The sequence below is a fragment of the Macaca mulatta genome, chromosome 5, assembly GCF_049350105.2.
Source record: "Macaca mulatta isolate MMU2019108-1 chromosome 5, T2T-MMU8v2.0, whole genome shotgun sequence".
Classification (NCBI taxonomy): Eukaryota; Metazoa; Chordata; class Mammalia; order Primates; family Cercopithecidae; genus Macaca; species Macaca mulatta.
In genome coordinates this window covers 68,086,167-68,112,917 of record NC_133410.1, presented here as the reverse complement: position 1 = coordinate 68,112,917, position 26,751 = coordinate 68,086,167, and the positions used below count along the sequence as shown (strand labels likewise).

At 32.0% G+C, this 26,751-nt stretch overlaps 1 protein-coding gene across 2 annotated transcripts in view; it reads right to left on the bottom strand.

Moving 5' to 3' along the window:
- EPHA5 (EPH receptor A5) overlaps positions 1-26,751 on the bottom strand; it is a 353,853-nt gene that overhangs the window by 87,578 nt on the left and 239,524 nt on the right. For both annotated transcript variants that reach the window (XM_001109851.5, XM_028848550.2), the window contains exons 6-8: positions 15,901-16,025; positions 9,811-9,970; positions 137-242 (exon numbers count right to left, since the gene is read on the bottom strand). In XM_001109851.5, coding sequence (XP_001109851.5) covers positions 137-242; positions 9,811-9,970; positions 15,901-16,025 — 391 coding nt within the window. The remainder of the gene's footprint in view (positions 1-136; positions 243-9,810; positions 9,971-15,900; positions 16,026-26,751) is intronic.

The window sequence follows — 26,751 nt, the reverse complement described above, 5'->3', positions numbered from 1 at the left end:
GCATCATGTATTGAGATTATCTGCTGATATATTGCTTGCCTGATTTGTTTTGGGATGTGCTTAACAGCCAAATGGTCAGATCAAGGTGAGGAAGAGATCAGCTGCAAAACTTCAGAATCACAGCTTCCTCTCTTACCTTCCACTGAGGAGGAAGCCGATAACCACTGCCAACAAAATGACTCCCACTGTCACAGACACAGCAATTATAGGAATCTGGCTTTGATCGCTGGATGCTGCAACTGCTGATAGGAGATACAGAAAATGGAGCTTGTGGTTAAAGTGATCACATGCATTCAAAATAAAAGCTGCTTAATAGACAGTAATCAATTCATGATTTAAGCAATTTACCCACACTTGGCTGAGATTTCCCCTAATATCGTTTCTTAAAAGTGTGTAATTGAAAAGTCATCTTTAATAGAAAATATTTACTTTCCAAATAGAGATTTGAGAGCATCACTAAGTCACTGATTATTTCCTTGTCATCATAAAAAATGAATGCATGTTGTTTGCATAGTATTCATCTAGGGGCCTTAGGTCTGCGAATTAAAATGGAACTTCTTTATTGACTTCAAACACCTTAATCTAAATAGGAGGTGCCAGGTATATAAGATTTGATATTTTTAGAGTTTGTATTCTGCTGTTCTCTAGAAAAAAATCTGATGAACCCAGGTAGGACTTTTTTCCCCATAGACATTGGAGACATTGAAGACAAAAATAATGTGACTATGACCTCATTGAAGTAAAATATAATATCAGTATTCTGAATATTACTACAAAAACACAATGTAAAGCACAATATAACCAGTAAGTATATTTCATAAGTAAATTCACTTTTTGAAAAATATCAAGGCAAACATTTAGAGGTGTAGAAATCTATCTTAAAATTGGATATATTTACATCACCTACTTTTTATATACATAGATTTAGATGAAATGTTTTATATTTTAGTATAAAATTCCCTTCATAAGAGGAATATGAACATGATTAAGCAGTTGTACTTAAATAAGCAAATAAATTTTATTTTTGTGCTAACTAATCTGGATTAAAACAAAACACCCATAGGGCAAAATAAATTGTACTAATGTTCTTAAGAATCCCTCCATAGAATATGTAGCATGTTTCTTGTTTAATGATATGATCAATTTGATAACTTCAAAGTAGCACTAGTTCAGCTCCATGGTAACAAATATTGTCACAGAAATTAGTAACAATATGTGTTTTCTTTTTCACAACCCCATACCAGATCTTGGCCTACCAAGAGTTTTGGATCTGCAAACACCTCCCTTTCTATTTTAGTCACATTGTTCTTGATTCTTTCTAATCAAAACTAAGTGATTTGCTGATGACCCTCTTGCACTGATTCGCTTTCAGCTATTTTAGACCAGTATTTAGATCCCATTATTATTAACAGCTGGTTTGAGTAAAACTATTATTTTCAATATAAGTCAGTGCTCTTACCTTCTCCCTTTTTGCATAATATGTACAAGAGTCTTGCCCTGTTTTCTCCTAGTCTCTGACGCTAAGGTCGGTGGCAAGAAATTTAGTTATAGGCTATAGTATAAATGAGGCAGGAAAAACCTACCCCCAGAATTGCTAATACCCTTTCCCCAAAGTCTGCTTTATTGATCTCTAAACTCAGATTATTTCTACTGCTACTTTTTTTTCTCTTTTCTCTTTCTTTTTTGGCAGAGGGCACTGTTTCTAGAGAAACTTCACTCAGAAACTCAATGTTATTTGAGTAAGCTGCAACTGCTGCTTGAATGCCTTAATTCTCTATTGTTAATTTCCTAGTAAAATCATCCCCATAATGAGCCATCTTCATATGCTCCGTGTATTAATACATTCCCACTTCCCACATTTGAGAAATGCTAAACTTTCAAAGATCTCCCTCTGGAAGACAGTTTTGCTGCTTTATAAACTATTGTGCTGCTTACAAGCCTGAGCAGATATCACCTTTAGGGAGAAGTAAATCTTTATATCTAAACGTAGTAGGATTAGTTCAATCCAAATTGCAAAATAGGTCCAGCATTTACTACATATATGCGTCAAGAAAATTACTTAAACCTTTAAAGTCCCATTTGCATAATCTCCAAATAGGGATAATTTCCTTGGATCATTATATTTCTGTTAAGATTAAAGATAATACATATAATACACTTAGCATAGAGTTTCAACTACTGACAGCCTTAAATAAATAGTAAAGTATCACTTATACTTATTATCTCCTGTTTATTTGCCATTCTTATATTTCCTATTTGTCAGCATCTTGACAGAGGCATCTGAAACCAACCATATCTAAGAACCAACATTTTAAAATTATCTCTGAAATTTTTTTATTCTTCTGCCTTTGAATTCCATGGATGATGACATTTGCAACATGCAATGTGTACTTCTTTATTTAACTTATCCTCCACCATGATTAGGAGTTTGACTTAGCTGAACGTATACCTTAAACTTGAAACTCTCCTCCTCTTGGTTTCTATGGCATCAGACAAGCTGTTGTACTCTGCACTACTTTGTCAGTTCTGATGGCTTCATATTCTCTTCCCACAGTGATGTATGAACGATTATCCATGAATGCTCACTCCTGATCCTTCTCATTTCTTATCCTTCTCACTTCTCTCCATTTCTTTCTGTCTTTTTTTTTCACATCCTCCCTTTCTTTCTCCCTCTCTCTGATACTTCTTCCTTCATGGTATCAATTAATAACTATCAGGATGACAAATTTATATCTCCTACCCTTATTTCTCTCCAAAGAACCCTTCCATTTTTTATAACAAACTGTTTAGCCCTTTGTTTGGATTTTATTCTTACATAAAAATTAACATGTTTAAAATTGTCCTTTATACCACATCTACCCCCAAAGGCATTAACGAAAACATATATCAACAAATAAACATATCATTAATCAAACCAAAAAATCAAAATGGTTTGATCTCTTTCTGGTTTCTTTGAACTATTACTAAATCCTTCTTAACTTCTGCTTGTTCATTCATTATCAAATACTTTTGTGTTTCTTTGATGTTTCTCCCCATACATCACTTATTTTCATCCAACATTAACCTATTTGATTCAAATCTGTATAATCAAAATGGTGGAATATTGTTCATAGCATTTTAACTGTTCTCTCTGCCTTCTATGTACTTATATTAAATATCAAAAATATCATTTTTATGTGTCTCTGATCAAAAACTTTAGAAAGTCCTACTACCTTTGGAAGAAAATTGTCAAATGCTAAGTCTAGTTTTCAAAAGCCCTTCTAATCTGAGTCTAACAATTATTCCCACTCTTAATGTGCCAGTTTGGGAACTCTCACAGATATAGTTTTGGAGGAAGAGTGCACAATTACTCAGAAATAAGGGTAAAAACAGAGTAACTTCACACTGGCCACAGTATTAAATTTGAGAAGAAGTATAAAATTTTGGTAGTGTCAAATTCTTCATTTTGAGTAATTTCCAGGACCAACAAAGATCTGATGCACAGATCTTTATAGAAAAATATATTGCATTAAAATAATTACTAATGGCATTCAAAAGATTAATATGCTAAGTTGATACATTTTATGAATATAGTTTATAAGTAACATCAAATCACAAACATTAATATTCTCTGTATTTATCTAACGTCCTCTGAAATCAGATCATTTTTGTATAAAAAGCAATTAGAGACCATTTTGTGAGGAAGAATTTACAGAATATATTTTTGTTTAGGATTATTTTAGTTTAATTTATTTATATAGTTTTATTATTATTTTAAATTTGCAATATTTTCTAAGGTCCTTGATGGGTTTTAAATTTTCTTGTGTGCATGTGTGTGTGTGTAGACAGGGTCTCACTCTGTCATCCAGGCTGGAGTACAGTGGCACGATCTGGGCTCACTGCAACCTCTGCCATCAGGGTTCATGTCACCCTCCAATCTCAGCCTTCGAGTAGTTGGGACTACAAGCGTGCGCCACCACGTACAGCTAATGTTTGTATTTTGTTGTTGTTGTTGTTGTTGAGAAGGGGTTTCACCATTTAGCCCAGGCTAGTCTGAAACTTCTGAGCTCAAGCAATTCACCCACCATAAACTCAGGTTTTAACTATTCACTGTTTCACATGCAATAATTAATTTGTGAGCAATTTCTAATAAGAAATGATTCATCAAGATTTTTAAATTGTTTATTCTTTCGTTTGTCCTGAGGGCATTAATGATATCATTAATTATATTAATTCAGATGAAAATAAACAATTTACAGGTTATCGTCAATGCATTCATGCTTGTTGATTTGTTTAGGAGTGAGACAAAAATATTTAGGTCAAGTAGGAGATATGGTAATCATGTTAACATACTGTTAAAATTTTAATCCTTAAGATATATACCTTTAGTTATGCATGTCTCTCATTTTCTTATGTTTACTAAAAATTAGTTTATTAATGATGTCGTTTTGGCAAAATAGCTGGGAAATATCATGGGAAGACTTAAAAGAAAATGTTGAAGCAATATAACACACTATGGAGAAAGATCACCAATTATAAAAATTAATATTCTTTGTAAATAATAATGTTTCTTTAAAAAAAATCATTACACATTTGCATCATGCCTGGAAATTCTAAGGCAGCATATACTGAGAAGTCACATTTTTTACCTCACCTTGCTTCCCACACTCCTGGTTGTATACAAATATTACGTGGATATTCTCTAGACTTTATTGCCTCAGCTATATATGTGAAGAGTTCATCATTGAAGGTTAAAATAATTGTAAGAGCCAGATTATAAGTCTACAGGTCAGACTGAGAATTTGGGAACTTTCTCTCACAGCAATAGGTATCTATAAACTTTCTTAATCAGGGTAACTTAATCAAGGGCATAATTTTTAATAAGTAATATAAGTACATAGGAATTAGTGGAAACATTAAAAACAATATGGTAGGCAAATAGGCACATGAAAGGATGTTGAACATAATTAACTAACAGTGATTTTCAAAATAGTGAGATATCACTACCCACTTATTCAAAATGACTAACAAATAAGTAAATAAATAATGACAATTCCAAATGCTGACAAGGATATAAAGAGACCAGATCAATCACCCATTGCTGGTGGAAATGGAAAATGATACAGCCATTTTGGAAAACATGTTGGCAGTTTCTTACAAAATTAGATATACAATTACTGTACAATCCAGTGTTGTACTTTTGGAAATTCATCCTAGGGAAATAAAAACCTACATGACACAAAAATCTGTATACAAATGTTTACAGTATCTTTATTTGTGATAGCAAAAACTGTAATCAGCCCTGATATCCTTCAACAAATTAATGGAGGTTAAACAAATTGTGGTACATACATATTAAGGATTATTATTCAGTAATAAAAATAAAGAAACTTGATACACACCCAATCTGGATGAATCTGCAGGAAATTATGCTAAGTGAAAAAAAGCCAATTCCAAATTAAAAGGCACATACTGCATGTTTCTATTTATGAAACATTTTTGAAATGTGAAAACGTCATGCATGAATGGCAGATGAATGGTTTCCAGGGCTTAGTGATGCCACAACATTTGTTTTTTTTTTGAGACGGAGTCTTGCTCTGTCGCCCAGGTTGGAGTGCAGTGGCCGGATCTCAGCTCACTGCAAGCTCCGCCTCCCGGGTTCACACCATTCTCCTGCCTCAGCCTCCCGAGTAGCTGGGACTACAGGCACCCGCCACCTCGCCCGGCTAGTTTTTTTTTTTTTTTTTTTTTTTTTTTTTTTTTTTGTATATTTTAGTAGAGACGGGGTTTCACCATGTTAGCCAGGATGGTCTCGATCTCCTGACCTCGTGATCCGCCTGTCTTGGCCTCCCAAAGTGCTGGGATTACAGGCTTGAGCCACCGCGCCCGGCCCACAACATTTCTTCTTAAAGGTAGTGGGTGTGGTTATAAAAAAAGAAACACAAGGGATCTTTACAGTATTGGGATTGTTTGGTAACTTGAGGTTGGTGGTAGATACACAAACTTGTACAAGTGACCAAATGGCATAGAATCTAACACAGATACATGTCCACATACACATTTAAAGAGGAATACAAAAGAATAGGATTAAATCTGTGGATTGATTGCATCAATATCAGTGTTCTGGTTGTGATATTATACTATGGTTCTGCAAAATATTACCATGGGGAAAACTAAGTAAAGTGTATAAGAGTGGTCTGTATTGCTGTTAAAATTGCATGCAAATCCACAATTACCTCAGTACAACTTTTAATAAAAAACACAATACCATTATTTCCTCATTTAGGCTGCACAGATTTGAGACAAACAGGTATAGCTGGATAAAAGGAAGTGATCCATTTTTAAAAATTAAAAGAATCACAAATGTGATTGATGAATCGTGGGCATGTAGATGTTAAGATAGATTCAGTTACAGTCTGAAAGCTTCAAGATAAATTATGTTAAAATAAACCAGGAAAGGGTCTAATGAGTTTGGCTGAATGGGTTTACTCACGCTAAGTTTCTTTGTTGATATATATATATATATATATATATATATATATATATATATATACACACATATATATAGTCACTGCTGTTGAGAATGGGGGTAGGGTAAAAAATCAATTTTAAATATATTATTTTTATGCATAACAAAATTAAAATGAAGAAGTTAACAGTTATAAGACATAAACTAAACTTGGCAGAGGAAGAATAATTGGAGATTTTCTACCCAAATCTTCATATTAAATAGCTTTTCTAAAAAAATTGTTTTGCGTTCCTGTTTGTACTACTATTTGCATTTCTCTTTAGAGTTATCTTTTGACTTACAAGACAATGTCAATGAAAAATAAAAGCGCTCATAACATTTTAACTTTTTGTTAACAAATGACTGAAATGTAATATAAATTAGTAAATAAATTCTATAAAAACACAAATCATAAAAAAGTGTCAACTTTTCATTATTTGTATCATCATTATGAATTGAACAGGCAATTGGAAAATTCTTTTTAAAAAATATACTCACGGAAATTTTAAAATAACTTCCTATTACATACCTGACTGATAAAGTAGCTTTTTCTTAGTACAGATGGCTCATTAAAGTCAGAACTCTTTAACTATCACTTACCAAATAAAAATCACTGAAAGCTTAACGAGGAAAAACACAAATATGTTTATTGTATGTTTACCGTAATTACTGCATCAAAGTACTTGAAGACCTTATTGGGGAAATAATAAATGTAAATTAAGACTGAAATTATGATATAAAGTAAATAATTGCCCAGTGAAATAATGAATGTGGATTTCAGAAAATACTACAAAAATAAATGTTCTGAAAAAAAGTATTATTTTAATTGTCATTGCGTATCTTCTCTGATTCTTTATTAGACAATAGGCCTTGAGAAAGAAGGTATTATTCCTTAGAATTATTTGAGTCATTTATAGCATCTTTGAGCTAAAAAGAAACCCTTTGATGGCTAGAAATTGAATAAAATCAATTTTAAAATAATAAGCAAAATTAGGCCGAGAGTGGTGACTGACGCCTGTAATCCCAGCACTTTGGAGACCAAGGTGGGCAGATCACCTAAGGTCAGGAGTTTGAGATCAGTCTGACCAACATGGAGAAACCTCATCTCTACTAAAAATGCAAAATTAATCAGGCATGGTGGTTCACGCCTGTGATCCCAGCTACTTGGGAGGCTGAGTCAGGAGGATCATTTGAACTCAGGAGGTGGAAGTTGTGGTGAGCCAAGATCGCTCCACTACACTCCAGTCTGGGCAATGGAGTGAGACTTTCTCAATACAAATAAATAAATAAGCAAAACTATTACTCTAAAATGCTTTTTGAAACAAATATTCTATATTTTAGAATTGAACACAGTATATTCGTTTTGTCTGGAGAGAAGTTTCTATGTGTACTCACGTTGATTTCTTCAGGGCCTAGCAAAGCCTAATATGTTATAGGTGTTCAATATATTCTTGTTGTTGAGTTATATTCAGAAAATATTATACATAAAGATCAAAAAGGAATTAATATCTAATATACTCTCTACAAATAATAAATTCATTCTGTAAAAAGCTTGTACATACATGTACACATACGAGTAAAAAAAAAGATTTTACTCTCATAGCTACGAGGCAGTATGATATCGAAGTATTTTCATTTGCTATTAAAAATAATTCTATAATCTACTTCGGCAATAAAAAAAATTAGTGGGTGATATTTCTTTTTCTCTAGAAATTATATAGAAAATGTTAAAAGTAGCTTACTTCAGGTAAACCTTTGTAAAAGTATACACAGGAAATGATTAAATATTAGTCCTCTAAGTCATCTGATTGAGTTTTTGTGTGCTTGGCAGCTACTACTTAATACATATGTAAATGATAGAATATTGAAAAGCCTGAAGAAAAACCAGTTGCTCAATGTGCCAACATCCTAGAACTGAGTAGAATTTACCGTTTTTTTTTTTTTTTTTAATGGGATTTTTCATTTGTATAGTTATCAAAGCACTCAAGCATAGTTTGAGATTTCATTTATGGCTTTGTTCCCAGAGTTGGTAGACCACATAAGCAATATTTATTACTAATTATACCGAAACAGAATCAAGTCTTGTTAAGATGGCTAGCTTATACAGCATGCCTTTTTTTCCTAAATCCCTTTTAGTTTAAAGGGGCAGGATTAAATAATCCATTGCTAATATTATGAGAATTTTCAGACTAATATCACATGTTCCTATTCAATGTAGTAAGAAAAGAAAATTTTCTGAATAGCATTAGAAGTTCAAATTTCAGTAGCTTCAATTAAACTTCACTCACAGATTTTCCTTTGTGTAGAAAACAAATTTATAATTTTTTACAATGGCACCCTTTTCTGTATAAAATTCAGTGAAACAACACTTAGAAAGTTATTTTTACAGAATAAAAATTATTTTTAAATAAATCAGTTAAATATACTTTAAAAAAAAAGATCTTGATTTTCAAAGGGGATGTATAATATAGTTTTATTCACATTTTAATTTAATAGCTCTTCTGATTCTTACAAAGTAAATTCATAACTAAATTATCATTTTGTTGATTTTTGTAAAAAGGAAATATGCAATTTATTTATTTTAAAATTACTAATTTTTATGTAACTCGGCTTAAAGCAAATACACATACACACTGACACACATATACACTTCTGACATTTCACAGTACTGTGTATTTCTTCACAAAAAGTTTTAACAGCGTCTATTACTATCTTAAATTCTTTCAATGTGTTTAGGACAAGTAAGTAACATAAATATTTTTTTGAAATTAAAGGAAAATATTTTACGCTATTTTATGGGGAAAAAAGTGATTCAAAAAGGCTGTTCCAAAAAATATTCCCAGATTCTCCCGTTAAAGACAGTGCCAGAGATTTAATACTTTTTATGAGATCAGATTGGTTCCTGAGAGCACCATTTTCTTGCCAATCTCAATGCTAAAGAAAACTCCCTGTGGAATTTTCAAAGAAAGACTAAGCCTAGTAGCCTAGTTCAATAAAACAACTAAAAAAGTAAATGGCAATAATTCAATAAAGTATGGCAGCAGTGGAAAGAAAGTCTTTAAAAGCAAGTTTAAACATTTTTAAAGTATCTCCTGAAGTACCATCTCCCAGAAGACTGAATGCAATGAGGAGCAGGGACCAACGTGTTAACCTGCCGACCTACCATAATAGCATGACAGATGCTTCCTACCTGAAGGGGTCATGCCTGGGAGAGAGAGAGGGAGAGTGAGACTGACAGAGTGCCCAGGGAGGGTATTGATCCACTGACTCTTTTCTGGTAACCATTACTGAGACATGAGTTGACAGTAATTAAAATGACTTACACACTGGGGTGGTTTCAAACTCAAATCTTCGACTGAAGACACCATAGCCTGCTGCTGTACGTGCTCGAATTTGGAAGACATAAACTGAAGCTGGTTTCAAGCCCTCTGCAGTAATAGTTGTCTCTTTGGATTTGATAATTGTGTAGCTGGTCTCTTGGTCCTTGGGATGCGCATGCACATACAGTAAAAAAGGCAGCATATAAATTAATAATGACAACAAAATTTAGAACCATAGATCAGAGAATGAATCAGAAACCAATGGACTCTATTAGTACAAATATAATACTTTAGAAAAAAATCCTACACATCCTAGGTGTGCTATTGACATAGAATATTAAAGTCTTTTCTAGAACTCAGGGTGGTGGGTGACATTGTGTCCACCTATCCAGAATACTTGTCTTTGCCAGTAATACATTTCTAAAATTTTGAAAACATAATGTTGTAGGAGATTGATTATTTTACAGACTCTATTTTAGTATTGTTATTTGTATACTTTTTTCCTCCAATATAGTTAATTGGAGCATATCTAACATACTGCCTATTCATATAGAAAGTTAACAATATGTCCCATTCTGTGAAGTAAGACTTATGCTTTAACTCATTAGTGAATTCAATTTATAATTGTACTTAGGTCTTAAGGTAAGAAATTAGTACTTCACTGGTGAAATTTAATTTCAATTCTCTAAGCCTAGATAGAAAGCATTAAAGAAAAATGCAGATAAGCAAAGCATTTTTATTTATTTTTGAAAATGTCCTCATTTGGAGGAGCTAGGTAGTAGTTAATGGAGATGGAGCAGGAAAAATAATTACTGGAAAGATAATTTTGGGAACTGAAACAAAGAGGAACTGTTTCTATTTTGATGCTAACAAAAGTTTAGACTAACCATCCATAACTCCTCATTATCTCTCTGAAGTTACCACACCAACTTTACCATGGATACTGAAATCACAGGCTGAAATATAGCAGGGACATTTTTGCTTTTATATTCAGTTTCCTTATCAGTAAAATTGGAGTAGAGACTTGCCTGGGTTTCCTCACAGAGATGTTGTAAAAATGAAACAGGTAATGTATGTGAAAGCAGTTAATAAACTGTAATAGATGTTTTAATTTTCATAATTATTTTAAATATTTGTAACTCTTTCTAATATGACATGTCAAAGTTGACTACCACTAATACTATCTAAAATATACAATCTATATAACATTTTTCTTTTAAAGCAATTTATCATTCCTCTTGTAATATGTTTAAACATACAAAATTATCTTAGAGTTAAGTAGGTCCAAAATTATCTCTAAATAGGTATGGTGTAATTTATAAACCCAATAGCACACTTTCTGATCATCATAGGCAAATGATTGATCTTTAATTTTTTAAACTGCAGATTAATTTAATTATCTAAACTTTAATGTATTTAGGAAATTTTATTAAAGTTGAGCAAAGGTAATTAAGTCTTATAAAATGTTACCTAATAATACCAGTAAATTTCTTCATTGACAAACATGTATTGCTCTTCTATTATCCACTCTATTACTCCTTCTGTATGGTAGGATCATAGCAGTAAAAAGCAAACAATTTCTTAATGTGTTCCTTTTAACAACTGTAAACAGTTTCTATAAACTATGATAGTTACCAATTTTTCTGAGAATGCACAGGTTCTTGATGGAATAAACCTGATAATATCATTTATTATTTCTCCATATTATTGAAAAATATTATTTTCCCATATTATTTAAAAGGAATATTTCTCAATAATATTCTGCTTTCCAGTTTGGCTACAATTGTAGCAGTAACTCTCACTAAGTAAGTTAAATGTCTGTTTGCTGATATTTGTTTAAAGAAAATTTAATTTAAAGAAAAAATCTAGTCAAAATTTAAGTATACAATTCTGATAGACTTTACGTAATTATCATTTTTACATAAAGGATTAACATTTATAATATAAAACATTAGAAGAAGGCATCAATGACAGCATTAGATTTCCAGCCATATTATTAAGTAGATGAGAAAATGTGTGTAAACAACTCTTTACCTCAGTTTTTTTCTTCCTTAAAATGGAGATAAAATTATTTACCAAGAACATTGGAAGGAGACAGAGATAAAAATAATACATATACCACCAAGCACAATCGCTACAAAATAGGTTCTACGTAGAATGGATTACTCTTAACTCTATAGCATGATGGTAAGTTGTCCCATTGATAAGTAAAAAACAAAACAACTTTTAAAAGCTTCCATAGTTGTAAACTCTAACTATTGAAGGTACAATGAATACATTTTATAAAAATATTAGAAATTGATACTTTTTGCCAAAAAGGAAAAATTTACCAGGAAACTGGACTGCTGCTCCTTGAAATAATGCATGATCTAATATCAATTGCACAACATTCTGTTTGATTTAACAATTAACGTTATGTATGTCTCAGTTGTTCCTTAGCTAGAGTTTAATTGTACATTGTCTCTCTGAGTTAGCCATACATAAGTTATTGAAGAGAATTTAGCAAAGCATGTATCTAGTGGATCAAAACCAATGAATACACATTGTGAATCGTGTAAGTGTCTTCCAAAATTTAATTCTGTTTCATTCTTTTAAATCTCTCTCATATTGTAATTTTCTACATATCACAAACTTTATGTAAAGATTGTCGACACCCACAATTGCCTGGCTGCCAAGTCCTTGGTCAGGGCAGTGCCTTTTGCTGCCTTCGTGCCCCAGCTGAGCAAATGAGCTACATTCCCCAGCTGCTTAGCAAACACTGTTCACATGCAGTGAGGGGAGGGCTTCAGCAGAAGGAGCCAGCTGGCAAACACCCTGCCAAGGGGCAGCTTCCCTTTGCCTCTGCCTTTAATTAAGAGATGGCAATGAGCCCATCCTCACACGGGAGCAGAGAAGCCCAATGACCTCTATTAGAGCAGGGCAATCAGAGGCAGAAATGCCAGCTGGCAAATGCATGTGCCCTGGAAAGCTCTGCCACCTGTGTCTGGCCAAAAGCCATCCAATAAAATGGTGATGTTATTCTGAAAGCTCAAAATCAGCTCTGAAAACCTATCAGGATCCCTACCTCAATACATGGTATAAAAGCTCATAATCCATTTTTTATAAATGAAAGTCTTATAAAAACTTTATAGGTATAATATAGATATGCTCAAATGTTTGGCTCATGCACAATGGTCCAGGAATTAATACCTTTATTTTAAAAAGGAAAACACTGACCAAAATAATCACTTCCACCAATATATCATATAAAGATTTTGCTGCTTTTAATTAATGTAAACAAGCAACTTATTATTAATTTATTGGAAATATGTTTAGAAACCTTTTTCCCAAGTCATTTTTTTCTTTATTTGAGTTATACAGATCATATAATGGAATACTGAAGCATTAAATTTGAATTATTAAATATAAGACCAAATCATACTGAAATAAATGTAACTCAAAAAGAAATTGAACTATAAAGAAAATAATATCACAATATGGATAAAACTCAGTAGAAGAAATATTTAATAGAAACTCCTCATTACCACTTGTTGAATAACTTTGTTCTAACAGAAGCAGCAACTTTTTAAGAAAAGATAAATTCTCATTAATATTGAATATTACACATATAATGAAAGTAATGCATATGCTGGGAAGTGGTCATGAAAACAATCAAAGGTTATTCATAAGGGGAAAAAAATAGGATGCTTTCCTCAAGAACAAAAAAGAAAGCCAGTCATTAATCGAGCTAGTTGATTCAGAGATAAAAGAAAATGTAAGTACTTGTTAAACTTTTAGTCTCCCTGCTGTTAACCCTTATTGCATCTAAGATAGTCAAATATACAGTTTTTGAATTCTATTTTGCATTTTATCTTCTTTTGAAATCAACTTTAATCACAATGAAAATTGAGAAACAATGTTCACAACAGAATTCAGCATGTGTTAATATATATTTATATAACTCTACATGGCTTTGCATCAATATAAAGTAACAAAGGTTACAAAAACTTGAATAAGAAATATAAACCTTAATTTTACAAATTGTTTTTTGACATAGCCTATGTTTAAATTGTAGACCTCTGGAATTTGCAATGCTGTTTTTTACTACTAATCTCACGAGAACAGTAATCAGTGAGAAATTTTAATGTCACTATATTCCACTTGATTAACTACAGTTTTGTTGACATTAAACAATGTTAACCATATCCCAACATAATTTTGTCTCAGAGGTATTCTCTAAGAGCATTCTTGGTGAATAATGTATTTGATAACCTATTTTTGAAATATGTGTCATCATTTATGTTTCCTAATGATCTGATAGTTGTATATAATACTACCAGTAAGTCATTCCTAGAAAGATGACTATTTCAAAAATGGTTGATCATTTATTTATCTACTGGTATAATCAATACATGAACATTGTAGAAACAACAAAAACCTGTAAATATGTAGATGGCCTTTCTCCATCACTCCCCATTGTTTTATCCTTTGTTGTATTTTTACACAGGCAATTGTTGAATCAATGAATGAAAGAAGAAAATTTATTTTTAAATTTTCTATACTGTGACAAATTAATATTCAATACACTTACCTAAACTCTTTTTTTTTTCCCCCCTTTGAGACTGAGTTTTGCTCTTGTTGCCCAGACTGGAGTGCAATGGTGCGATCTCGGCTCACTGCAACTTCCGCTTCCTGGGTTCAAGCGATTCTTCTGCCCTCAGCCTCCCGAATAGCTGGGATTACAGGTGCCCACCACCACACCCAGCTGATTTTTTTTTTTTGTATTTTTAGTATAGGCGAGGTTTCACTATGTTTGGCAGGCTGATCTCGAACTACTGACCTCAGGCAACCCACCCACCTCAGCCTTCCAAAGTGCTGGAATTACAGGTGTGAGCCACCGCGCCCGGCCCTAAACTCTTTTATCTATGCATATATATATATGGTGAGGAGAACCATTTATTCTCCCTCTCTTTTCCAATGCCCTAGCTTGGGCAAGTTCTTAGGTATTGTAAAGTAAGATTTTGTACTTCCTACCATATCTTTTACTCTTCCAGAAAAAAGGAGTGATGTCTGTGAGTCTGGAAAAGCCATTGAGTAAGTCGTGTGGCTCAGTCCTTCTCTTCTTTTTTGGGATATTCATGCCTGCATTTTTTACATGTTCATTTCTATCCCTACATCCATAGGACCAACATTTCTGGGTCAGGGTCTCCAACCCAGTTCTCAGAGGCTGGTTTGGGTTCCCATCTATCTTTATCTCCTCTTTAAGAACTCAGGTTGTCCTAAGGTGTGTATGACATTCAGATCCAGCCAGTAGAAAAATCACAGATGAAGAGGCAGAAGTAGCAGGAAGACTCATGGTGGCTACATATGTAAGCCACATATTCCAGCCCAGTTTTAGAAATTACAAGCTTTTTCAGCTTCCATCTGTATGACTCTTTCATCGATAACTCACTTGCTTGTGAATTCAGAAAAGAGGAAAAGAGTTTATTACAACCTTGAGACCTGACCTCAATAGCTATTATGGCAAAATGTTTAAAAGTATCTCTAAGAGACTCATAGAACAAGAGGAAATCAAGTTTATATGGGGAATGTGATGCACATATGTTTTTATTTTTTAACCTGAAATTTAAACATAAATTTTATACTACAGTGCCAAATGTTTGCTAAGAATCTAAAAACTGTATGTGATATATGTGTCTTATCTTTTTCATATTACCTTAATAGTATAGGTGTTATGTTGAGTTACTAGCCATAAGCACATATGATTTCTCTGTTAGCACACTGCAGTCACTACTGAAAATCTATAGCTTAAGTCTTTGTAACACTTTCAAATGTCCTATGACTTCATCTTTTAATGCTGTTCAACTCAGTTAAGCTAATATTAGACTATATGGCAGTATCTAAGCTGTGTAAACTATTTGGCAGCAGCAGAACATGAATAGAGAGCTCCCTGTACACTTCTAGCATCCATAATTATGACTGCAGAATCAATTGTCATTGATTTATACATAAAATTGCAACATACTCTTCTACAAATTGGATAATTGCAGTTGCTAAAGGGAAAAAAAAAAAAAAAAGAAACTGAAGACATTTTTTTTATTCTGTTAGTCTTACCTTTTCAAAATACTTGATTTCATACTCCAGGATGATTCCATTGGGGCGATCTGGCTCTTGCCAAGACAAAGAGATGCTGTTTTTTGCAATCTTCCCTTTTTTCACATTGGTAACTGGAGATGGAGCTGCAAAATAGTTTAAATAAGGAGCAGTGTGATTAATGAGGCCCTAAAAGTAAGCCTGTTATGTGTATTACATATATTGCATTTTGAGAATGTAGCACTATAAAAAAAAACCCCAATTAAATTTTAGTTTCTCTATATAATGTTTAAAGATTGTGAAGATTTTTTACAAATATAAATCAGCTAAATATCCTCAGGATTTTTTCATGATAAAGCTGTAGTCCATATTTTTTCTAAGTAGTTTCGAAACATAAATTATTTTATTTTATATTTTATAGAATAAAGATACTCCTGATTATTTTACATATCTTCTACATTTCTAAAATGTATGAGCTCTGTATGACATATCCCATTATGCTAATAGATACATGATTATATTACCGCATTTGTACAACACAAACTCTCTTTTATAATTTATTACTTTTGAAATTACATGAATCCTAAAATCATTAATAAATGTATATATTAAACATGGGCAGGTTCCTTAAGAAACATGCCACCAAAGATATGGTACACTTTAAAATAATAGCAAATAAAATAAACTTTTTTTAATTTTCATTTTTCTCAAATATTTCCTTAGAATCATAATCACTTCTGGTGATCATCACAATTTGATATACTGTCTATGAAACCACTACTTGTCTAATGAAAATAGGACTTATATATCTGTTCTTTTGAATATGTCTGGATATTTTGAGTTTGAAAAACATCTGAATATTTGAGTCAAAATTCTTTTTATCAATCTGCTGACATTTGTATAGATAACATGTCTAAAAGACATGGCAACATAAAAGAGTAAGATATGGGCTCCCCAGTTCACTGTAGTGTTTATTGAAAAGTGCTAACACTACTGAAATAGAAACAACAGACAATTAAGGAAGACAGTGAATTTTTGAATATATTTTGTTCAATAGTGAATATCTGTATGAATTATCTTGAATCATGAATTAAACTCAATTTCCCAGTATCACTACATATGTATTGCATAACACAACAGTAAAAAACCCAAAGAAAGACTAAGTCTTCAGAGTTCTTCACTCACTTTACTATAGTGAAATCATTTTTTTATATTTAATTATTTCTCGTAGATAGCTGTCAGTTTTTACTTAATGAATTGATGGTATTACCACCTTGCTATTCATAAATTGTTTAATAATATGCTCCATGAAGGCAGGAATTGGTTTAGTTTAGTTCACTGCTACATTTCCAAGATGAGAAAATTGTTTAGCATATAGAAATTTAATGAATATTTGTTGATTGAATTGATGGATGGATGAATGAATGGCAAATACATATATAATTAAATATCATTCAAACCTGAATTTATCTCATCATAGGATAATATTAGTTTGAAATGTGCACTTAATTTTAAAACTTAATCAGTTCTTCAATAAAATAATCATTTGTGGGTAAAGACAACAAATAAATACCAACACAGACACAATCAGCCTAAAGTGCAATACTTTGTTATTTACTTGCATTCATCAAAGTAAAGCATAAACTATTTCACTTTCAAACACTTAAGTTAACAAATGCCAGTGTAGTTCAGTGGCTAAGAATGTGCTTTAAAATACTGGTTTAGAATGAGGGGAGAAGACCATTTCTGAGCTCAGAGTAGGTCAGGGATAATTTTCTTTGTGACAAGAGCATCTTTGCATCTTCTGGGTAAAGCTGATGACAGCTCCTGGGGACATAATGATGATGCACAAATTGTGAATGGCAGCAATCCTACACCACTGCAAGTATCATGCACATTAAAATAACTGTAACCAGGTTTGTCATCATCAAGGAGCATGCTCAATTTATCTTATTTGTCTCCCTCGCTGATACCTTTTGCTCATTCTCTGCCTGCTCAACCTTTTAAGTCTGGTATCAAATGAGAATGATGACTTAGAGCATTTATGCTTGTAAAATTTTTATGGGTGATGTCAAATCATAAAACTATCACTGTCCCTGTATAAGGATAGAAAAAAAATACCAAAGAAATCAAGCTGTGAAGGGTACAAAATAATTTCTAAAACTTCTGAGTTGTAGCTTTCAGATATGTGGAAATATTCCAAATTCTTCCCATATTGTAGCGTCTGTGTTAGAGCTAACTTTGTATACTAGTATGATATGCAAGATGGAGATTCTTTAGGCTACTACAGTTCCCATTATGAGCTAATTGTTTTGTCTGTTTCAAATTTTTAAAGTTTTAAATTTATATAGAAATTTTTATAGAAAAATAAGATAACAGAGTTTCCACATAACTTACATTTAGTGTCGCCTATTAGAAACATACCATATTAATACATTATATCTGTCACAATTAATGAACCAATACTGATAGATTATTATTAATTAAAGTCCACAGTTTATTCAGATTCCCATAGTCTTTAATTAATGTCCTTTTTCTGTCCTGGGATTCCATCCAGCAAACCATATTAATTTAGTCATCATGTTTTCTTAGGCTCCTCTTTGTTATAGCAGTTTTTCAAAGTTTCCTTGATTTGATTACCTTGACACTTTTAGAGCACACTGGTCAGGTATTTTGTAAACTGTCTCTCAGTTGGGATTAATATTTTTTCATGATTAAAACAGGGTTATGGGGTTTTTGGGGGATGACCACGAAAGTAAATTGCCAATCCTATTACATTATATTGAGGGTACACACTACCAACGTATCATCGCCATTATGTTAACCTTGATTTCCTGAGTGACGTAGTGTTTACTGTTTCTCCACTATAACATTGTTTTCTCCCCAGCATTCAATATTGTACTTTTTGGAAGAAAGTCACTATTTGCAGCCCACATTAAAGGAGTGGGAATTTATGATTCACTTTCTTGATAGTGGAATATCTACTTAAATCATTAGAAATTCTTCTGCAGGAGAAATTTGTCTATTTTTCTTCATTTTTAAATTTATGTAATTATTTGCATCAGTATGACATGGATATTTTTACTCCTTTGTATATAATTGTATACTTTATTTTATTACTGAATTTGCTAATGCTTTGGCCATTGGAAGCTCTTTCAGAGCTCCTATGTCTCTTTGATATACCCCTATCATTATGGATTTGTCTGTTTGTTATTTCTACAATATTTTCTTACCTTCTGGGACTAAAAGACCAGATACTCTATGCTCATCTTGCTTATTCACTGCTCCAGTCCTAGAGTCATTCATTTCTGTAAGGAGCACTGGTTTCCTTTATTAGAAAAGGCATTAGAAACCAAGAAATGGGTGTTGAGTGTGTTTCTTGCCACTGAGATGCCATTGCTTTTAAGCCCTCTTACTGAAAGGACAAGGACATAAATGTGTATATTAACTTGTGTATATCTATACATATTCCTATACATAACTACCTATATCTATATTAACCTAAAGACACATATATACTGATGTTGCCAACTCTAATAATTATTACATAAATAATTCTAGCTTCCACACCTTACTTATCTGTAAACTCCCACTCTAATGGCGGGTCCCACCATCAGCCATCCAACTGAACTTGATTATTCAGTTCCAGCACCTATGTCTAGTATGTACTGAATTGTTCATCTGTGTCTGTTTGACTTATCGATAATGATATAATGTAGAAACCTCTAATATCCCAATGACACAAACAGTGATATACAAAATCCTGCCATTGGTTGTATAAAACAATATATCTTCCTTACTTTTCAGATATAGAAATCTAGTTTAAGGCACAGCGTTCCAAGATGGAAAGGCCTGCCATGGCACAGATAGCTTGAAGTCTGATAGAATTGACTTCAAGTATTTTGGCAGCCAGCCATTTCTATGTAATTCTGTTAGTTAACTTTTATAAATGTACTTTCAATCTTTATAATAGGAACAATAATATAAATTCATATTTTTTAAGGTTGACATCTTATTCTTCAGGTACAATGTCAGGTACAGGGTGGGTGCCAAATAAATACTATTTGTAATAATATCAGTTGTAAAATATTAGAAAATTGTTTAAGAAGATTTCAATGATGAACTTTCCACAATTCTTTAACTGTTTCATCCTTTATCAGTCAAAATTATTTGTAGCTTCTTCACTGAACTTGGCACTGCTTTAAATGTTTGATGAGATCCAAAGGCAAAGTGCTTACACAGATAAGATGCTTTGTTTTCTGCATCCAAGGCTGTCATGACTCTACATTAATAAAAGGTTATGAGTAAATTTGATTGATTTTATTCATTTTATTAATTAAAATGCCACGCTTTCAAATGCTGATTAAAACATCGATAGTTACACTTAGTATAGAACAATGTCTTCCTTATTCTTTAAAACAAAGTGAACATGATGAAAACATGAACCTCATTTGTGTCAAATGGAATAAGAAAATACCATTCATGCATCCCTATAGCCAATACTTTTTGTGTAGGCAGTAAATTACAAATAGAATCAAGTATTGGTTACTTGTATTTAAAACAATAAATAAATAAAACTCTATGTATTTGATGTATATACCCATATTAAGTCTTAAAGACTAGAGAGAGGTAAATAAAACAATATTGAAATCTTTTCAGTCTATGACAGTCCATGAATGGGTTAAAAACTTCATCAGATGACAATTTTTAAACTTTCCACCAGAAGTCCCTACACATCAGTAATGCATTAGTTCATTTAAACACAAGATTTAAAAATACACGTGTTTTACATTTGTTTCTATAGATTAAAATTTGGCCAAATGAACTGTCAGTATCTGACAGCTGGAAGCCCCTACTTCTCACTGCTATGCACACTTTATCATATTAAAGTACTTCTTATTAACGAAGCAGGTCTAGGCCACTACAGTATTCCAAAACAACACAGAGTATTAGGCTTCTCTCCAGAAAATTCTGACTCCGTAGGTCAAAGTGAGACGAAGGATTCTGTATATTCAGTAAAGACTCTGGTGGAATCATTTTGTCAGTAAATTTCAGGAAATAATTAAGGCAAACCATACTAGGATTAATTCTTCTTTTTAAAAATTATTATTATTACTATTTTAAAAAGAATTATTATTAATGCTTCTTTTATAAAAAATTAAACTTGGAAAGCTGAGGCTGGAAGTTGGATCAGTATTGAGGTTTACTGAACTGCTGCTGTCTTGAATCTGTGGCTCATTATTGCCTGTTATCCTAATCTTTGTTAGCAACTTTGCCTTTCTCTGAGGATTATTTCTGCTTATATTTGGTATTTTCCTGACCATTAGGTATTTCTTGGTAATTTGATTTGTTTTCTCATTCATGCATAATTTGGTTTAGTCTGCTGATAATCTATAAAATTAGAAAAATCTTATGTCTGGTTCACTGTTGTTTGCTTAGTCCTTAGAAGACTTTTCTGACAACTTCGTAAAATATACAACTGCATCCACCCTCGTTGAAGACACCATGATTTTTCTCCTAATTGGATTACTTCTTTATACCTTCCTGAACTTCAGGGAGTTTTTCTAAGAAGAGCCAGTGTGTTATTGTTCATGTTATAATTTGGTCACGTCACATAAGCCCTGCCTTATGGATTACTAGGTCACACATGCTCTATCCTCTGCCTAAATTTCTAGTCATCAACCCCACTATCTCTTGTTCCCTTTCACGGATATGACCTTCTACATGTTTCTTGAGCACTCTAAATTCGTCCTGCCTCAGACCCTTTACACTTGCATTTAGTTTAGAATGTCCTTCCTTATCTTCATCTAAATTGCTCTTCACTTTATTTAGGTCTTTAAAAAATGTCATATTTCCAGAATTCACTTCCTGACGGATTGACCATCCATTAAAATAAGAAAATTAATTTCTTATTTTTCTTTATAATGGCACTGCTTGAAATTATATGCTTATTTCTTTACTTGTGAATTGTCTTATATTCTACAGGAATATAGCCTCTATGATGGGAAATACTTTTACTGTCTTATTTATTTATATATCTCATGTGCCTTTAAAATTCCTGGAACATAGAATGGCATTTAATATTTCTAATATGCATAACTTATTTTTCTGGGATTTAAAGCTAATAAAGAATATATAGCACATGGTCCTACTTTATAGTTGTTAAGTTGAATCAATTATCACATGGATCATTCTAGTCTCCTCACTTTACTTATCTGTAACCTCCTGCTCCAAGAGTGGCTCTCACCACCTGTCATCCAGTTACTTAATTGCTTAATTTCAGTATAAATGTCTTCAAAGCAATACATTTTTTATTTGTTTTTGGCACAGCACAGTATAGGCAGAACTATATTTGAATCTAGTATATATTGAATATGTATCTGACATATAAATACGACAAGGAATAGTAAAATGAATAAACAATATTATTAAAGAATTTCAAGGAAATCTAGAGACTTCTGGAGCAAAGAATAAATAAAGAATTAGAAGTCAAGTGACTACCACCCCTAACTATTTGTATAAAATAAGAGCTACTGGAAAAAAAAGTCAAAGAATATATATATACATATACCCACACATAACTTCATATTTATGTAGGCAATTATATGTATATGTATGTTTAATAATTATAAAACTTGAATGTATTCTTTTTTTTTTTTTCACATGAAGTCTTGCTATGTCTCCCAGGCTAGAGTACAGTGGTGAGATCTCCGCTCACTGCAATCTCTGCCTCCCGGGTTCAAGCGATTCTCCTGCCTCAGCCTCCCGAGTAGCTGGGGTTACAGGTGCCCGCCACTGTGCCGGCTAATTTTTGTATTTTTAGTAGAGATGGGGTTTCATCATCTTGGCCAGGCTGGTCTCGACTCCTGACCTCATGATCCACCCACCTCGGCCACCCAAAGTGCTGGGATTACAGGCGTGAGTCACTGCACCTGACTTGAGTGTATTTTTAAGATAAAATGTATTCTTTCAGTAAAGAACAGACTTTTGAAATGATGAAAGATGAAGTATGGTTTTAAATCTATGTGTCTTATGACTCTCTTCATAAGATTTTCCATTCTTTCACTTCTTCACAAAGGTGGAAAAGGGAAGAGGGAAAAATAGGAATACAAGCCCTAGCTAATCTAAAAACCTAAGCGATAGTTATAGTATTTCCAGAGAAACATGGAAAATTACAAAACCTACAGCCAATGAATTTATCTTTAGTTTATATTTTCTAAGATGAAATAGTATTGGCATTAGCATAGTGAATGCATCTTTTATTTTTATGTCTGTCTTTCAGTATTTATCTGAATAATAGTATAATACTGTCTATACTGAATTCCAGTATAACACTGTCTTTCAGTATTTATCCTTACTATGTATATGATCATGTGACAATTTAAATTAACTGCCTCCCACAGACTACATATATATGTATGTATATATTTTTAAATGAAATGCAGATGTAGATAAATCCATATTTTATTTTATATATACATATATACACACCACATACACATACAAACATCTCTAAGAGAAATCATGTACATCTTTTGCAGCTGGTTTAATAAAGCTACATATAGTGATTACTTTACTATCTTTGTTTTGGGATACATATTAGCATTTGAATGTAAGGAAATGAGTAACTAGATTTCCTAAAGTAAATGAGAATTGCAGTTATTGAATTATAAACTTATTCAAAATTATTAACAAAAAATAAGACAGATATACTCACAAATGTGTAATATTATACACTTTATATTTTTATAATACACAATATAAATTTTATATACTTACATACTTAGTATATCCTTCTTACTGTGTTGTCATTTGATACTATTGGACCAGGAAAAGAAACTAACAGTGCATTCTCAACACACTTAGTACCAACCATTTTCTGTACTAAAGAAAGAAGGTATTTTAAAGGTTTCTTTCTCAAATAAAAATTCAATCTGCTCACTCAGACAAAAACCTACAATCACTCCATCTTAAAAGCCTGCAACTGGATCTTTTGATATATGACCTCAGTGAAGTTTTGAAACGACCATTTTACCAAAACCTGGCCTTAAATGACAGTAGTTCTAGAGAAAGGATATCTATTTTAATAAAAAGAATTTATAAACTAAAATGTACCATTCAGTAGAGTTTGTTTTTTTCAAATACTTGAAAATCAGAAAATATTAAAAATTAGTTGCTTCCAGCAGGAAATGAAAATAACTTAATTGCTAAGAAATAATTTCTGATGTGATTATACTTTATAGTTCAAAGCATATTCTTTAAATATTGTTTTGAAGTCACATTCACATTGATGTTAATTTGAAAAGAAAATGACAACAATAAAAATAGAAAACTACATCACTGGCATTCATAGTCAGTGTTCTCTAAAATAACACTGCAAATTACAAAAACAAATATTAAATGCAACAAGGTGTATAATGACAATATGCCTCCTTCTGAATAGCAAAATTAATCTCACACAAAATAAATTATCATAGAATTTGTTTTCCATTCATTACTTGTTATTACCCTATAATAGAATTCTTAATACACAGAGACTTAAGTGTCAATGATTATTTGATCTTAATAACCACAATCCCCATTGTATGAGAAACAGAATTTAAATAATTTTTACAGTATTGTATTAGAATAAAATGAGGCTATATCTAGCAGATAGCATGGTGTATTTGGAAAACTTTGATCAACTCACTATTACTCAGTTATACTATATTCAAGATAATATAGTCCCATATGCAATTTTCAATAATGTTTTATTGGTATTAAACTTCCATTATGGAATATTGAAGTTTGTTTTACAGGAAATTAAGTCATAATTAGCTCAGAAACAACTTTTTATAGCTTATATTTAACAATAAAAACTTAGTCTCCTCTTATAAATACGTATTAAATAGGGTTTTGGTAACCACAGATTAAGTCATTAATGGTAACAAGGCTGTAAAGTGCAAACTCTAATTCAATTGCTAATTATTTCAAAATTTTCACAATTTAAACCAATCTCACCAAGCATTTTTAAAAGCAAAACAAACACATCATAAATGTAGAGAACCTACTCATTTTCCTTTCTCACTTCTCATTGATCTTTGTCTTGTATAGCCAAATGAACAACAGGAATCATTTAATTCACTAGGAATTGTGATAATAAATTATTTATCTATCAATTGTTTAAAGAAACGGATTGAATTTCTATTATACTATTAAAATTCAGGACCACCACATGTTCTCTGCCTAAATATATTCTCGCTGAGACCATCTGACATGATTTCTTCAGTATCTGAAATTATGCCAGTAGACACAAAAAAATAAACTTTCTGGCTACAGAATGACTGGGAGACCTGAGTAGTGTTTATCAGCAGCTCTCATAAACATCCCAATCACAATATCTTTAAATAGCATCATTTCTAACAGCAACATGACAGGCTGGAACTAGAAAAAATACAGGATTAATGATTGCAGCTGGTCAACCTTTTAAAGTCCAGAAAAAAAGCCAAATCACAGCATTCTGCTCCACACTAGTAATGTTACCAGATATTTAATTTTTAAGCCATGGGACTAATGTTAGTGAATCAAACCACACATTCTTCAGTTGTGGGAAATATCTGCTGCTGAAGTCACATGTAAGGCCATGTTTCACTCCAACAGATCACGTAGAGAAATTTCTAATGCTGACAAAACATATCATTATATATCTATCATCATAAGTTTAAATGGCATAAAACCCACATTTTTTGTTCCACTGGAACAGTAGTCTAGATTTCTATTTATTTTAAAAAGTAAATGAAATGTAAATAATAACTGGCTGCAAAGTGCCCAAGATGTATTTTGAATAAATTTCAGTTATTAGAAAGAACTAAGTCCAAATTTTACTTTGAGAATTGTTTAACCATTATCGGCTAAGTGAATGAACAAATATACGTATGTATACATAGAGAAAGAGGCTATTGTAATTGCTGTACCATAAGAGTACATAATATGTTACATTTATAAGAAACATGATGTGTCAGTTTATAGTTTAAGCACTTTACATACATTAGCTCATTCAATCTTCCTAACATCATTAGGAAGTAGAAACTATTATCGTCCCTTTTTGATGCACAGAAGTTAATTATCCAAGTTCAGTCCACCAGGAATTGGCAGACCTTAGCAGTCTTTCTTCGGAGATTGTATTCTTGAGTATTATTCCATAAAATAATGAAAGAATAGCTCTAAATAGAGTGTTACGTTTAATGTCATCTCACATAAAATTATTTTAAAGATTATTCAGATTATCTAATTTCTTCTTTGAGTATATAAATGTCTTAATTTTTGCTGTTTCCTTAGTGCTTTGCAAAGCTGATTATAAAAAGCAGTAGGAGAAACAACTGTCTCTGAAAAAAAATTAAGCAACTTTTTATTGCACATTCTGTGACATGAAATTGTATCAACTCTTAGTTGTATTACTTAAAACAAAGTTTTACAACTATTTTTGATCTACCGTGATACATTGATATGACAGCATTCAAATATATAAGAAATATCTCTACATACTTCTATACTGGTGAAACTGGAAAATTGTCTTCTGAAAATAAGCCAAGATAAATCCTCACAATGATTAACAGTACACACATAATGATTGCTCTCTGCATGCTGCACCATATTCATATTCTGCACACTATTCAGATGAACTGTGGATTTTGAGAAATATCCTGCATGCTCAATGCAAATTCAATTTTTTCTACTATTCAGGAATACACATGTAAACACTTTGAAGCAAATATTATGATACAGACAGCCATAAATATCCTCTAGTTTATATATATTTAAAATTATGTATGTATAGATTTCACAAACTTTGATACGTCATGATTAATAAATAATAACTTGTAAAAAGTAACA